Source organism: Azolla caroliniana, unplaced genomic scaffold (genome assembly GCF_043228905.1).
Source record: "Azolla caroliniana isolate FFs.n. ecotype wild unplaced genomic scaffold, voAzoCaro1.0.p SCAF_20, whole genome shotgun sequence".
Classification (NCBI taxonomy): domain Eukaryota; kingdom Viridiplantae; phylum Streptophyta; class Polypodiopsida; order Salviniales; family Salviniaceae; genus Azolla; species Azolla caroliniana.
The window spans coordinates 11,790,003-11,802,596 of NW_028230455.1; the positions used below are offsets into that span (position 1 = coordinate 11,790,003).

The 12,594-nt window shown below is 34.5% G+C and overlaps 2 protein-coding genes across 2 annotated transcripts; one reads left to right on the plus strand and one right to left on the minus strand.

Moving 5' to 3' along the window:
* Positions 1-1,468: 1,468 nt before the first annotated feature.
* LOC147851037 (uncharacterized) lies at positions 1,469-6,051 on the minus strand. Its single transcript, XM_087335554.1, has 3 exons — positions 5,132-6,051; positions 4,142-4,976; positions 1,469-1,672 (listed from the first exon to the last, which is right to left on the minus strand). The coding sequence occupies exons 1-3, from the start codon at positions 6,049-6,051 to the stop codon at positions 1,469-1,471; spliced, it is 1,959 nt and encodes a 652-aa protein (XP_087191680.1).
* A 1,897-nt stretch (positions 6,052-7,948) lies between these two features.
* Positions 7,949-10,563, plus strand: LOC147851038 (uncharacterized). The gene is made up of 4 exons (XM_087336042.1): positions 7,949-8,060; positions 8,219-8,336; positions 9,212-9,364; positions 9,882-10,563. Exons 1-4 carry the CDS (start codon positions 8,053-8,055, stop codon positions 10,104-10,106), a joined length of 504 nt encoding a protein of 167 aa, XP_087192168.1. The 5' UTR covers positions 7,949-8,052; the 3' UTR covers positions 10,107-10,563.
* The last annotated feature ends 2,031 nt before the right edge of the window (positions 10,564-12,594 follow it).

Sequence of the window (12,594 nt, forward strand, 5' to 3'; positions counted from 1 at the left end):
AACCCGCTCCCCAAATTTGAAAGTAAATGAAAACATAATCAAGCCTCCCTATCACTCCCTAGAACTGCTTCATCATCCATTAACATCATCCATCTCTACCACTAACTTAGACTAAAAAGATTTTCCTTTAAGGACGGCTTCCTAGTAGCGTACAACTAATGTATCCAACGTTTGTGTCACTCCATATACATGCATCCTCCTCCCATATCATCATCCTTCTCCAACACAAAATTATTTTTATGTTGTTCAAGTATGTGGATGACTTCCCCAAGCAAAGTCAATTCTTAAACCCCCCTCAATATCTAGTCTAATAGTACTAGTCAATGTTTCATCCACCATCAACATCTATCTATGGTAATTGCCCACGGCAGTGCACCATAGTCCATCAGCTACACATCTGTCAACGAATATGAAGTTAGTTATGAAGCATATAAAATAAACATCCCTGCCACTCAATATCTAAATACTTCCTCCTCCCATAACCTCCTCCTTCTCCAACAAAGCGCATTATTATGCTTTTCAAGTATATGGATGACTTCCCCAAGCAAAACCAATCCTTAAACCCCCTAAATGTCCAATCTAATAGAAATAGATAAAATGCTTCCTCCTCCCATATCACATCCTTCTCCAACAAAAAATTATTACTAGGTTGTTCAAGTCTACGTATTACTTCCCCAAGCAAAGCCAATCCTTAAACCCCCTCAAGCAAATCCAATCCTTAATACTAGTAAATCCTTAAGCAAGGGGATGATTTTATAATGGATCCGACAACAATAATTGCAATGTGTTCTCATTATTTCAAGGAGTTGTGTGACTCACGATTATTTTGGATTAATGAGGCATTTAGAGCACGCCATGAGTTTTATGATGTCATTAGATATATAGTACATAACCCCCTTCATCATGAGTTGGATGCAAATCTCATAGAAGATGATGAAGACATGGTTTTAAAGAATCTTCTTAGTGGTAGGACACTTGATTATGAATATTTCAACATTGTTGGAATTTTGGTTAAACACATTCGCATTCAGAAGTGGAAGGATCATGCATTCCATTATTAGATTCCTTTTATAATTTGCAATTTTAGGCAATTTTCAGAAAGTTGATACACCAATATCACATGTCATAAATAACATATAAAAGTCGCTACTTTTTTGAGATTTAACAAGTGTCAAAATGATCATTTCTAAAATTCAATAGTTTTTCGATAAATGTATAAATGTTGATGGTCTACAGATATGAAATGTGGTTAACTTAAGGACAATCACAATGGTTAACTCAAAGAACAAGTTAAGATTAATAGTTTTACTATCTTGGGGAGATGTAGGTTCTAGAAGTGTCATCAACATCTATAAATTTAGTGCTCATCAACATCCATGAAGTCAGAACTCCAAAAATGTAGACAATATTCATGAACTATCAAAACTATCAAACCTAGATGTGAACATTAATATATCCTTTGAACATATCACATTGTTACTAGGGTATCCACATTGCTCTCCTCTTCTTCCTTTTGAGAACTCTCCTCGAAAATTTGTGCAGTAGTATCTACTCCACATAGGCTAGCAATAGCAGGGTCCTCTACTAGCTCGTCGCCAAAATCAATAAGCTCCCTAAGTTCACCAGTTAATGGAGGAATTGGTTCATGCAATCCATGGTGAAAACGTAAAGGCTTTAATCCTCATGTGAATGAAAGTCACTTGCTCATCCAACTTTTGTTGGTGTAAAGTCATACACAATGATTACCATCGACACAATTATTTTAAAAACAGAGATTTCAATACAATTCGATACAATGTAACGAATACAAATTGGAGTACAATTCGATACTCAGGTTTAAAGTGTTTTCATCACAATTCGATTCTTAGTATCAACTTAGGATCAAAGTTTTTATTTTATTTCGAAAAATAATAATAATTCAAAACTTCAAACCTGAATTCAGTACTAAGTATCGAATTGTGATGAAAATATCACAATTCGAAACCTGAATTTGATACTAAGTATTGAATTGTGATGAAAATAGGGTGTTTTTATTACAATTCAATACTTAGTATCGAGTTTAGGTTTAAAGTTTTTATTTATTTTTATTTTGTAAGTATCGAATTTTGATGTAAGCATCACAATTCGAAACTTGAATTCGATACTAAGTATCGAGTTCAGGTTTAAAGATTTTTTTTCAATTTTGTTTTCAACTTTTTTTCAAAAAAAAAAACAATCAACTCAATACTTAGTATCGAGTTAAGGTTTTTTTTTTTTAAAGGAAAAAAAATATAAAAAAAACTTTAAACTTAAACTCGATACTTAGTATCGAGTTGTGATGAAAATAGAATGTTTTCATCACAATTGGATACTTAGTATCAAAATCAGGTCTCGTATTGTGATGCTTTCATTACACTTCGATACTTACAGAAATAAAAATAAAAATAAACTTAAACCTGAAATCGATATTAAGAATCCAACCAATTGTGATCAAAACAATTTGAACCTGAGTATCAAATTGTATTGCAATCTACATTTGTTACATTGTATCGAATTGTACCGAAATCTTTGTTTTTAGAGTAATTTTGTTGATGGCAATCATTGTGTATGACTTTACACTAACAAAAGTTGGATGTTTAAGGATGTCAACGATAGAAATAATAAAAGAAAACTACCACATCTAGAAGGTGTCTTAGATTAAAGGTGAACAAGATTTAGTGCACATAATTTGGAGACACCATCTGGTTTTAGATGAAGACAATGCTTTGATTGGTACATTTGGAAATGAGGAGGAAGAGTCATAATTCTATATTAGCTATAATAGTGACTCTCATGAAAGGAGTGATCACAGTGATGCAAATAATTCCTGAATATATAATTTGTGCAACGATATGTAACAGATTTAGACAACATTTTATTCAATGATATACAAAAGTTGATTGTTTTGAAATCTTTTGCTTTTGATTTCTTTACGATCTAAAAATTAGTAGTTGTCATTTTTCCTTTAAAATACACAAAGTTACTTTTCGTATTTGGCCAAAATTTGACATTTCCCAAATTTAGCAAATGGGGAAATTTTTCGCATTTTCATCAAGTTTTCGAGAACATGTGATACTCTAGTATTAAGGTGTTTTGTGAAATGGCCAAAAATGCCCCAAGATTAGACAGAATATTCCTTATCCTTCCATTTGTGCGCAATCCTTCCACTTGTGAACGCGAACGTGTTGTTAGATGGTTGGTCTCCTTAAATTAGTTCCAAAGATGACATCACCGAAGTCATTTCACCAATTGCAACCTATTTCATTGGTGGAGCACAATATAAGGTAATTATAAAGGTCTTGGGAAATAGATTACAAAAGTATTTGCCAAAATTGATAAGCCCAATCTAGTATGGTTTCATTGAAGGTAGAAAAATATTACTTAATATGTTGAATGTTCAAATATCCATGGATTATACACAACAGACTCATCAAGAAGTGATAATGGTGCACTTTGATTTGGAGAAATTCTTTGATCTTATCAATTGGTGTTTTGTTTTTGGATTAATGCATACAATGGGCTTTCGAACATGTATGTCCCTCTTCCTTTTTTTTTCATGTCATGTCCCGAGAGGGATTTGTAATGTCTAGAATGAAAAGGATTTGTGCTTGATAAAGGCTTACTTTTTTATTTTTGGGGTATCCATTGGGAACGAATGTTACGAATGGCCAAAATATTTAATGGATGACGAATTAGTCAATGGATAAGTTCATATATTGGAAGCCATAATCTTGAGCATTTCATGTACACCTTAAAGTTGTACAATGTATAATTATGGAACCCATGATATTAAGATGGAAGTTTAGAATGAACCATACGTATCATACGTGCATTCGCATTCGCGAATGATTCATACATACGCGTATGGTAAATCATCTCCAAGTTGGATTGGATTGACACGTTTGATTGGATTGAATATGGTCTATATTATATAATATATTGATTCACTCTCAATCCCAACAAGTGGACTATGTCATTATAAACTATCATCAAACATTCAAAAATTCATAAAGCTTATATTCGAGAATATGAAGAAAATATGACACTAACAAAAAATTCTACTAGAAATTCTACTTGTTCAATTGACGTAGAAATTTGTTTGAGGACTCTCACTAGAATGTGCCTCATTACTACCAACAACATAACTGTCGTCAATGTCCTCATCTTGCATACTATTGAGGATATCATTTGAATTTTCAGTATGTAAAATTTCTCGCTCTTTTTGCAAGTTCAATAATCTTTCAGCATCTTCCTCTTTATCAACCATTTCCATTGTAATTTCCAATGGGGTGTAACCTCTTTCTTTGATCCTCTTGAGAAGCCATAAATTAGTGTGCAAGTACACTAATTTCTCCACATGGCATGGGGATAACCTGTTTCTTCTTCTTGTATGTATGAGAGAAAATGTATTCCAATTCCTTTCACATGGAGATGCACTAGAACCTTGTGAGAGCACATGAATTGCGAGTTTCATCAAATTGGGAGTAGTTGTTCCAAATGCTTCCCACCACATAACTGGAATTTTCATTCTATTTAAATCCTTTGCAAATGGAAGACGAAACATATAGCATGTCTGTTTTCTATAAGCATAAAACTCATCTATCAAGGCATCTTGCAAAACTTGATTGCCACTAGCATAACGCATGATTGTTGTCATCCAACCAGTATTCAACATATTATTTATTTCTTGACCATTTCCAGTCCATATTGGATGCAAAACATACCCTGTAAGATGTAATGGAGATTGCAACATTGACCATCTATTTCTGCAGCATAGTTTGATTTCATCAAGCTTCATAGGATCAATTTCTATCGAAGACATATTATTTATTTCTTTGATCATTTGTTGCGTAAGATCATAAATCAATCCCATTGTAGCACCCTCCCTATCTGCTAAACGAAGTAGTTTCAAAATTGGTAAGCATAATGTCACTATCATCTTCACATTTGACCAAAATCTAGCATCAAAAATAATTGTAACTAACTCCTCAGCCTTCTTTGTTCTAGATCCCTTCCATTTGCCCCATTGTTCACTGACCATCATTCTTCTCAAACCACCATATACTCTCTCATCTAGCAAATTCGAAAGAACAATAAAACTATATATGCAAACCTTGTATTAGAAGGTCTAAGCAATTCTTTTTTACTAAAACTTCGAAACATTGCCAAAACATTTTGTTTTCTAGTTATGAAAACGGTAATCTTCATAGCTGATCGCAAAGTGTTATCAATCCAAGCCAATTTGGCGATATCCTCAAATAACAAATGTACACAATGGCATGTGCATCTAGTATAGAAAATTGATGGCCACTCTTTCTCTATCATCTCCCCTGCCACCACACAATTAGTAGCGTTATCCATACAAACTTGCACTACATTCAATGGTCCAACTTCGAGAATAACATCTTTTAAAATGTTAAAAATGTATTCTCCTGTCTTAACATGAACGCTTGTGTCCACTGATTTCAAAAATACTGAGCCATACATAGATGATGCCATAACATTAATAATCGGTCTATTTCTTGTATCAGTCCAGCCATCACTAACGATTGTGCATCCATATGTTTTCCAATATTCTTTCATTTGTGATAAATCGCGTTCGATAGATTTAATTTCTACATTCAAATACTTATTGCGCAATTGATACGCAAATGGTGGTTTAAAAGAAGGCCCAACTTGTCCAACAACCTTAAGCATATCATGGAAAAATGAACTTTCTACTTTTCCATGTGGAATATCTTCAGCATAAAATAACCTTGCTACTGCCTCTTCTGCATTTTTCCTTAATTGCATATTCCATGCCATTGGTAAGGAACTATTTGCATCCAATTTCATTTTTTTCCTTGTTTCACTACATGCTTGAGCTTGAGATACATTATGCATTTCATTTTCAGAAATCAATGCAGAAGTAATACTTTGATTTTCATTTCGAATAGGTGCATCGACATCTGAAACAACTTCCTCACTTGCAATCCCCATTAATCTCTTGATTTGTTGTTTTACATCATTACTTGCATGTTTACATTTCTCCATGCCTTGTCCTCTCAATCCCAATAAGTGGACTCTAATCCGTTGTGGACCACCAACATAAGTATGGCTGCAATATTTGCATTGCATCACATGCATACCTTTGGGATGCTTCTTAAGAATCAAGATATGGTTCCATTCTTCACCCTTTTGTCTACCCATTTGATTACCTAAATTTCACAAAAATTGTAGAGCCAAAGCTACAGAGAATTGAGGACTTACTGATGAAGACAGAAGCAACTCTGTTTTACATACAAGTTTGGAATATTTGGGCAAGTTGTATGTTGTAGTTGTTGCAATGAAGATGTTGGGGCAAGGCTTGCAACAAAGTCGCAGAGAGAGAGAGAGAGAGAGAGAGAGAGAGAGAGAAGGGGGGGAGAGGGAGCGACACAGAGAAACAGAGAAGCAACGTCTCTTAAAAAAAAATACCAAAAAGGGGGAAAAAAAAAGGACCACACATTTTTCCCGTTTCAAACGTGTTCGTTTCCAAACGTATTCAAACGTTTGGATGCCTCCACGAACACGAATATTACGTTCTATGGATGGAACCATTTACCAACCCTTAAGCACTTGTAATATTGAACTTATTTATGCATATAATGGCTCCTAATTTTTCATTATTGTAAGACGTGTTCAAACTTCACACTCACAACGATACAACAATGGATATTTGTTGTCTAATATTTCATTGAGGATGAAGGTATAACACATTAGAGGATAACAATGAATGCATTATGGTGGAAGTTGCTTAATGGAAATATTCTACTTAAAATTCCTTGTTCTTCACGAATTCAACACTTGGTTGTCTCATGGCATGAGTTTGTCTCACCTTATTTGCATGGACATCATCATTAAGTAGAGAGCATTGTAATTGTTTACAAAAAAAGTTACTAGCATCTTCTTGATTATAATGTTAGCTTGGAAATACGAGTGCATTCTTAGTTTAGTCACTTGTTTTGTTTGGGGGTTTAAGAGGTGGGAGATGTAGTTGAGACTCTTCTTAGGTGTAAAGGCCCGTACCGTAGTTCACAAATTAGGTAATTATTCGTACATGTGAAAACATTGTTCACCTAGACAGGACACCTCCTTTTGTAATGTGAGCACACCTTTTTTAGGGTTAACAATATAATAACCTTTTTCTCGTGTACCAATTAAGGTGGTTGGGTACACAAAAAATCGGTGTGGCTCTTCTCTCATTTCTACTATAGTCCAGTTTGCTGAACATCATCCCTCAATAACTGTCCCCTCAAACATCTCTCTTTACCTTTAACTCCACTGCAAAGAGTTGTGGAGTTTGTTGGCACATGATGACTATTATGCATCTCACCCAATTATAGGTTTATCTAGCAACAACTATAGAATATAATCATGGTTTCATATACCTCATGGATACGACTTTGTTTGACAATCATTATCTACTTTCGGGGTTCTTATGGACCCCTATTCCGAAATTGAGGCGCAAGAATAAGAAAAAGACAACAATCGTGGTGCGCACAAATGGCATTGATCAGAAGAAGTTGATTGAAGGTCGAACATGGTCAGCGGTGGAGGGTAATGTTCGACAAGCAATATGTATATATTTATTTATTTACCCGATGCGATGCAATGGTGGTGTTGATGCGAGATGACAATCTCATCGTCCATTTTTGTTTGGTGAGCAGGTGGTTGTTGTCATTGTCCGCAGCTTTGTCGGTGGTGTTTTTGCTACTTTAATCGGGTGTCCGCTACTTTTAAGTAATAAAAGAAGCATACACAATGAATACATATACATATACATACACACATGGATATACATATAGATACACATATACATATACATATATACATACATGCATACATACATACATACATATATATATACATACTCTGCAGACTGCATCTAATGCATACATACATATATATATATATAAATGTATCTACATAGTTCTAACTCTGCAGACAGACAGGGCAGGGCAACAAGGAACAAGTGGAGAGCAGAAGAGCTTCAAAATCCAGTAGAGTGAATCAATGAAAGTGTAAGATTCTCTCTCTCTCTCTCTCTCTCTCTCTCTCTCTCTCTCTCTCCTTCCTTAATATGTGTTTTCCTTTCTTCTCTCCTCTCCTCTTTGTTCTTGAATTTCATGGGTTGCTCTGTTTTTCTCTGCTCGGACATATGCATCGACGACACTCACAGCAAAAACGCCAACTCCGGACTTCTCTGCAACTTCGAGGTTATGGACCTCCTCCGCTCCCGAGGAGCTGACCATGAAGACCTCAAATCGTTCGGTTCCGTTACCCCCTCTGAATGCCAGGTTTTTGTCACCCATTTGCTATTTGAAAATGTGTATATTGTATATATATACATCTAAACACACACATACATATATGAATTTATATATGTGTGTGTGTATATGTGAGATGATTAATCATGATCATATGATGGTGCTCCCAACTTTTAGGTGATCTCCCCTTAATACCTTAAAATTTTACTGTTTTAACCCCCTTTGTGCCCCTGAGTTTTTACATTAATCTCCCTCTTCCCCTCCCTTTATGCTCATGAGTTTTCCATTATCCCTTGCCCCTTTGTGTGTGGTCAACAGAAGGAAAGAAATGAGAAGGGATGAATTCAACTTAGAATTGCTCCAACAACATATACATGATCAAGAAAAGCGGGGTTGCTTTTGGGCAAATTTGAAACCCTAGGAGGGGTATTTCTGGGGGAATAAGAATAACTCAGTATGTTGCATTCCAATCATTATTTAACACTAACCATCTACTTTATAAATCTGTCATTGATACGCATATATTCTGGGTCTTGCTTGAATCCCCTCAGTTTTATGAATATGTTATCTTTCAAACAGATTAGTTCTCCTGCATCAATCAAGTATCTAGTGGAATGATTAGATCTTCGCCAAAACTCACTTATGAGAGTCTCTTTCACTATTTCTTTCTTTCTTTGGATTATGTGCCTCTTCTTCCTTCATAAGATATTTGAAATATTGAGATTTCATTGAAAGGTATGGTTAATAGTATGATCATATACAGAGGAGCCCAGGTATAGGTACAGTAAAATTTCTTTTGCTGTGGTTTCGGTCATATTTGTTTCCGTGGTTACAACAAGAACAGCATATTCTCTTTTGTTTCATTTTTTCTTCAAAAAGTATGGAAACAGAAGTTTTCTTGCCAGGTTTATGAGTATCTTTTGCAAACACCAGCTGGCACACAAACACGTGATTCATTGCAGACGTTCTTCAAACAGTGCGAACAATACAATCTCACAAAAGCAGAGCGTCTTCAAGCTTCAAATCTCCGACCATCAACTGCGGTCGAAATCCACATGGTATGGAAAAGCTTCCTTGCAAAATGGACAATTTCAGTAACATCATTGTTGCCTTAGTGTTTAGAGGAAAAATAAATATTGTTATTTAAGTTAACAATTTTGTTCTTGATTGAGACAAAGGGCACCCAATTTGGTAATATATTCATGAAAGATGTAAGACATTTGATTCTTGGATACTAAGGCAACAAGTAATTGATACAAAGTAATGTATTCTTGATTGATATGAAGAGATTCAACTAAGTTCTAGAAGGTTGGTTCTTAGTAGGTGTACTCCAACTCCCAAGGAATTGTCAATTATTTAAAACAATGGGTCTTCACATATTCATAATACCTCATAGAAATTGAAGAGCTGCTAAGCTCTTACCCACAACTAGATTGACTTTTTTCAGCCGTCTTTCCTAAATTTGAAGAAAAGTGGGGTATTTTTCAGAATTGTTTTGGTATTTTCTTCTAAAGTTTTTACTGTGCCTTTAGTTTAATATGTCATTTGACATCTTCTTGTGCACACCTCAAATAGATAATTGAAGACTGTGAAGAAAGGATGACTGCAGACGTGGTTGATGAGTTCCTCAAAGTAGTTGATACGTTGCCAAAACCTCCAGAGAAACTTGAAGACGAAGAAGTGGAAGGAGAGACTATGCAAGAACAGGATGATGAAGGAGAGGGCGATGATCAAGAGGAAGAGATGGCTATGCATGAAGAAGACGAAGGCAATGATGATGGTGAAGAGATGGCTGAATAAACTCAAAAACATTCCTGCGATTATTACAAGGGAAAAAACTGTTGCGTAAACATAGAAGATCATCCAAACATTTGGAAACAATGTCTCCCTCTTATATTCAAGGCTTCTTTGGAATGGTGCAAAACAAAGTGGAGGGAGTGTCTGGAGAACTGGTTTTTCATGTTGTGGATCAGATCAAACCAATTGAGTGCAATGACAATGGATTCAGTGTAACATGAATGGATTTGAAGTTTGCTTGTCGCTGCAGCGTTACTTCTAAAGGTCATTTTGAAGCATTGGATGATGTTTGTGTTGCCATCAAAAAGTACTGGTACTGAGGAACAAATTTGTATGATAGATGGGGGAAAAGAAATTTTGGAGGGTGACTGTTGGTGACAGAAAATGATTTTGTTTTGAATTGGTGACTCTGGTGAGAACTCATTAAGTTCAAATACCATTGATTTTATTAAATTTCTTACACTAAAGATGTTACTTTTTGTGCAAATGACATGGGCTCTCTCGAAATTAGAAGCAAATCCCAGTTTTGGAAATGGTCCTAAGTACAAAGAAAATGAAGAATTTAATGACCAAAAACCTGAGAAACTCTGAAAGTATGGTAGTATTATCCACAATAACTTTTCACTTTGTTTAAGTGCAACCCTTTCAGATTATTGAAGGTATTGTCAGGGTTGACTTCTTTGTTAAGGTATTTAAACTAGAGTGTCAATCTTTATAATCATTATGTGCAGGCATCTTATGGTTACATCTTACATATGGGTTAATTTAGTTTAAGTGGGTTATATATATTGACTTGTTCTTGATGGAAAAGTAATTTACAAAGAAATGCTTAGACACATTAGGTTCTTTATTAACAAGAGGTTTTAACATTTTAGAAACCAATTTTAACATGATTATAATTTATCATACTCTCCAGCACAGATGATTGCGCGTGCGTATAATGCTTGTATAATGCTTGAAATGGTGTATTACTACATTTTACTATTGCAATTTGAATTGGAACTTAATGATGAGCCTATTCTCTTACATTCTTCTTCCACAAACTTGGGTTTTCGGAATCACTTGTTATTTTTCCCCTTCAGTCACTTTCCCCATCCCTTTGCTTTACCTGGTCAGCTCCAATATTTTTTACTGTCAAATTCTCCAGACCTATTTCATTTATAAGTTTTTCATTCTTCTATACCTACCGAAGTCTTTCCAAGGATGCCATTCAATAGCCAAATTAATTGTCTTTCATTCTTCAACACATTCCTCTATTTACACTCCTTAGAACGATTTTGTTCATACTAAATAAGCAGTAGAAGCAGAACATTTAAATTTACTATCAATTTAATAAGCAATATGGACATGCAACTAGAATTACAATAGCAAAGATAATTCTATCTACATCTATATATTCGACATTCATATCCCAAAATTTATTTCTGTACCGCAAGCAATTCATTCAGTGTTCACAGTTTTCTCGGATGGAATGAAACATACATACAAAAAGCACGATATTGTTCATACTAAATAAGCAGTAGAAGCAGAACATTTAAATTTACTATCAATTTAATAAGCAATATGGACATGCAACTAGAATTACAATAGCAAAGATAATTCTATCTACATCTATATATTCGACATTCATATCCCAAAATTTATTTCTGTACCGCAAGCAATTCATTCAGTGTTCACAGTTTTCTCGGATGGAATGAAACATACATACAAAAAGCACGATATTGTTCATACTAAATAAGCAGTAGAAGCAGAACATTTAAATTTACTATCAATTTAATAAGCAATATGGACATGCAACTAGAATTACAATAGCAAAGATAATTCTATCTACATCTATATATTCGACATTCATATCCCAAAATTTATTTCTGTACCGCAAGCAATTCATTCAGTGTTCACAGTTTTCTCGGATGGAATGAAACATACATACAAAAAGCACGATATTGTTCATACTAAATAAGCAGTAGAAGCAGAACATTTAAATTTACTATCAATTTAATAAGCAATATGGACATGCAACTAGAATTACAATAGCAAAGATAATTCTATCTACATCTATATATTCGACATTCATATCCCAAAATTTATTTCTGTACCGCAAGCAATTCATTCAGTGTTCACAGTTTTCTCGGATGGAATGAAACATACATACAAAAAGCACGATATTTCGCGTGCATGCAGCATATCCAATATTCTATTTGTGTAGATAAAAACGTCATCAAAGTTTTCTAGCATGGAATGAGACATCACATTGTTTTATTTATTATTTATTGAGGTGCTACGTATAAATGCACACCAAAAACACAACTAATTTCTTATTGCATCATTGTTTTCAGCATAACAGAAATCTTAAGCTCATCGAAAGAAAAAACATTTTCTGAGTGCATATCCAATATTCTATTTCTGTATAGAGAAAACAAAGTTTTCTAGCATGGAATGAGTCACATCCCAAATTTCATGATTCATTGAGGTGATCCCAAACAAGTTGATA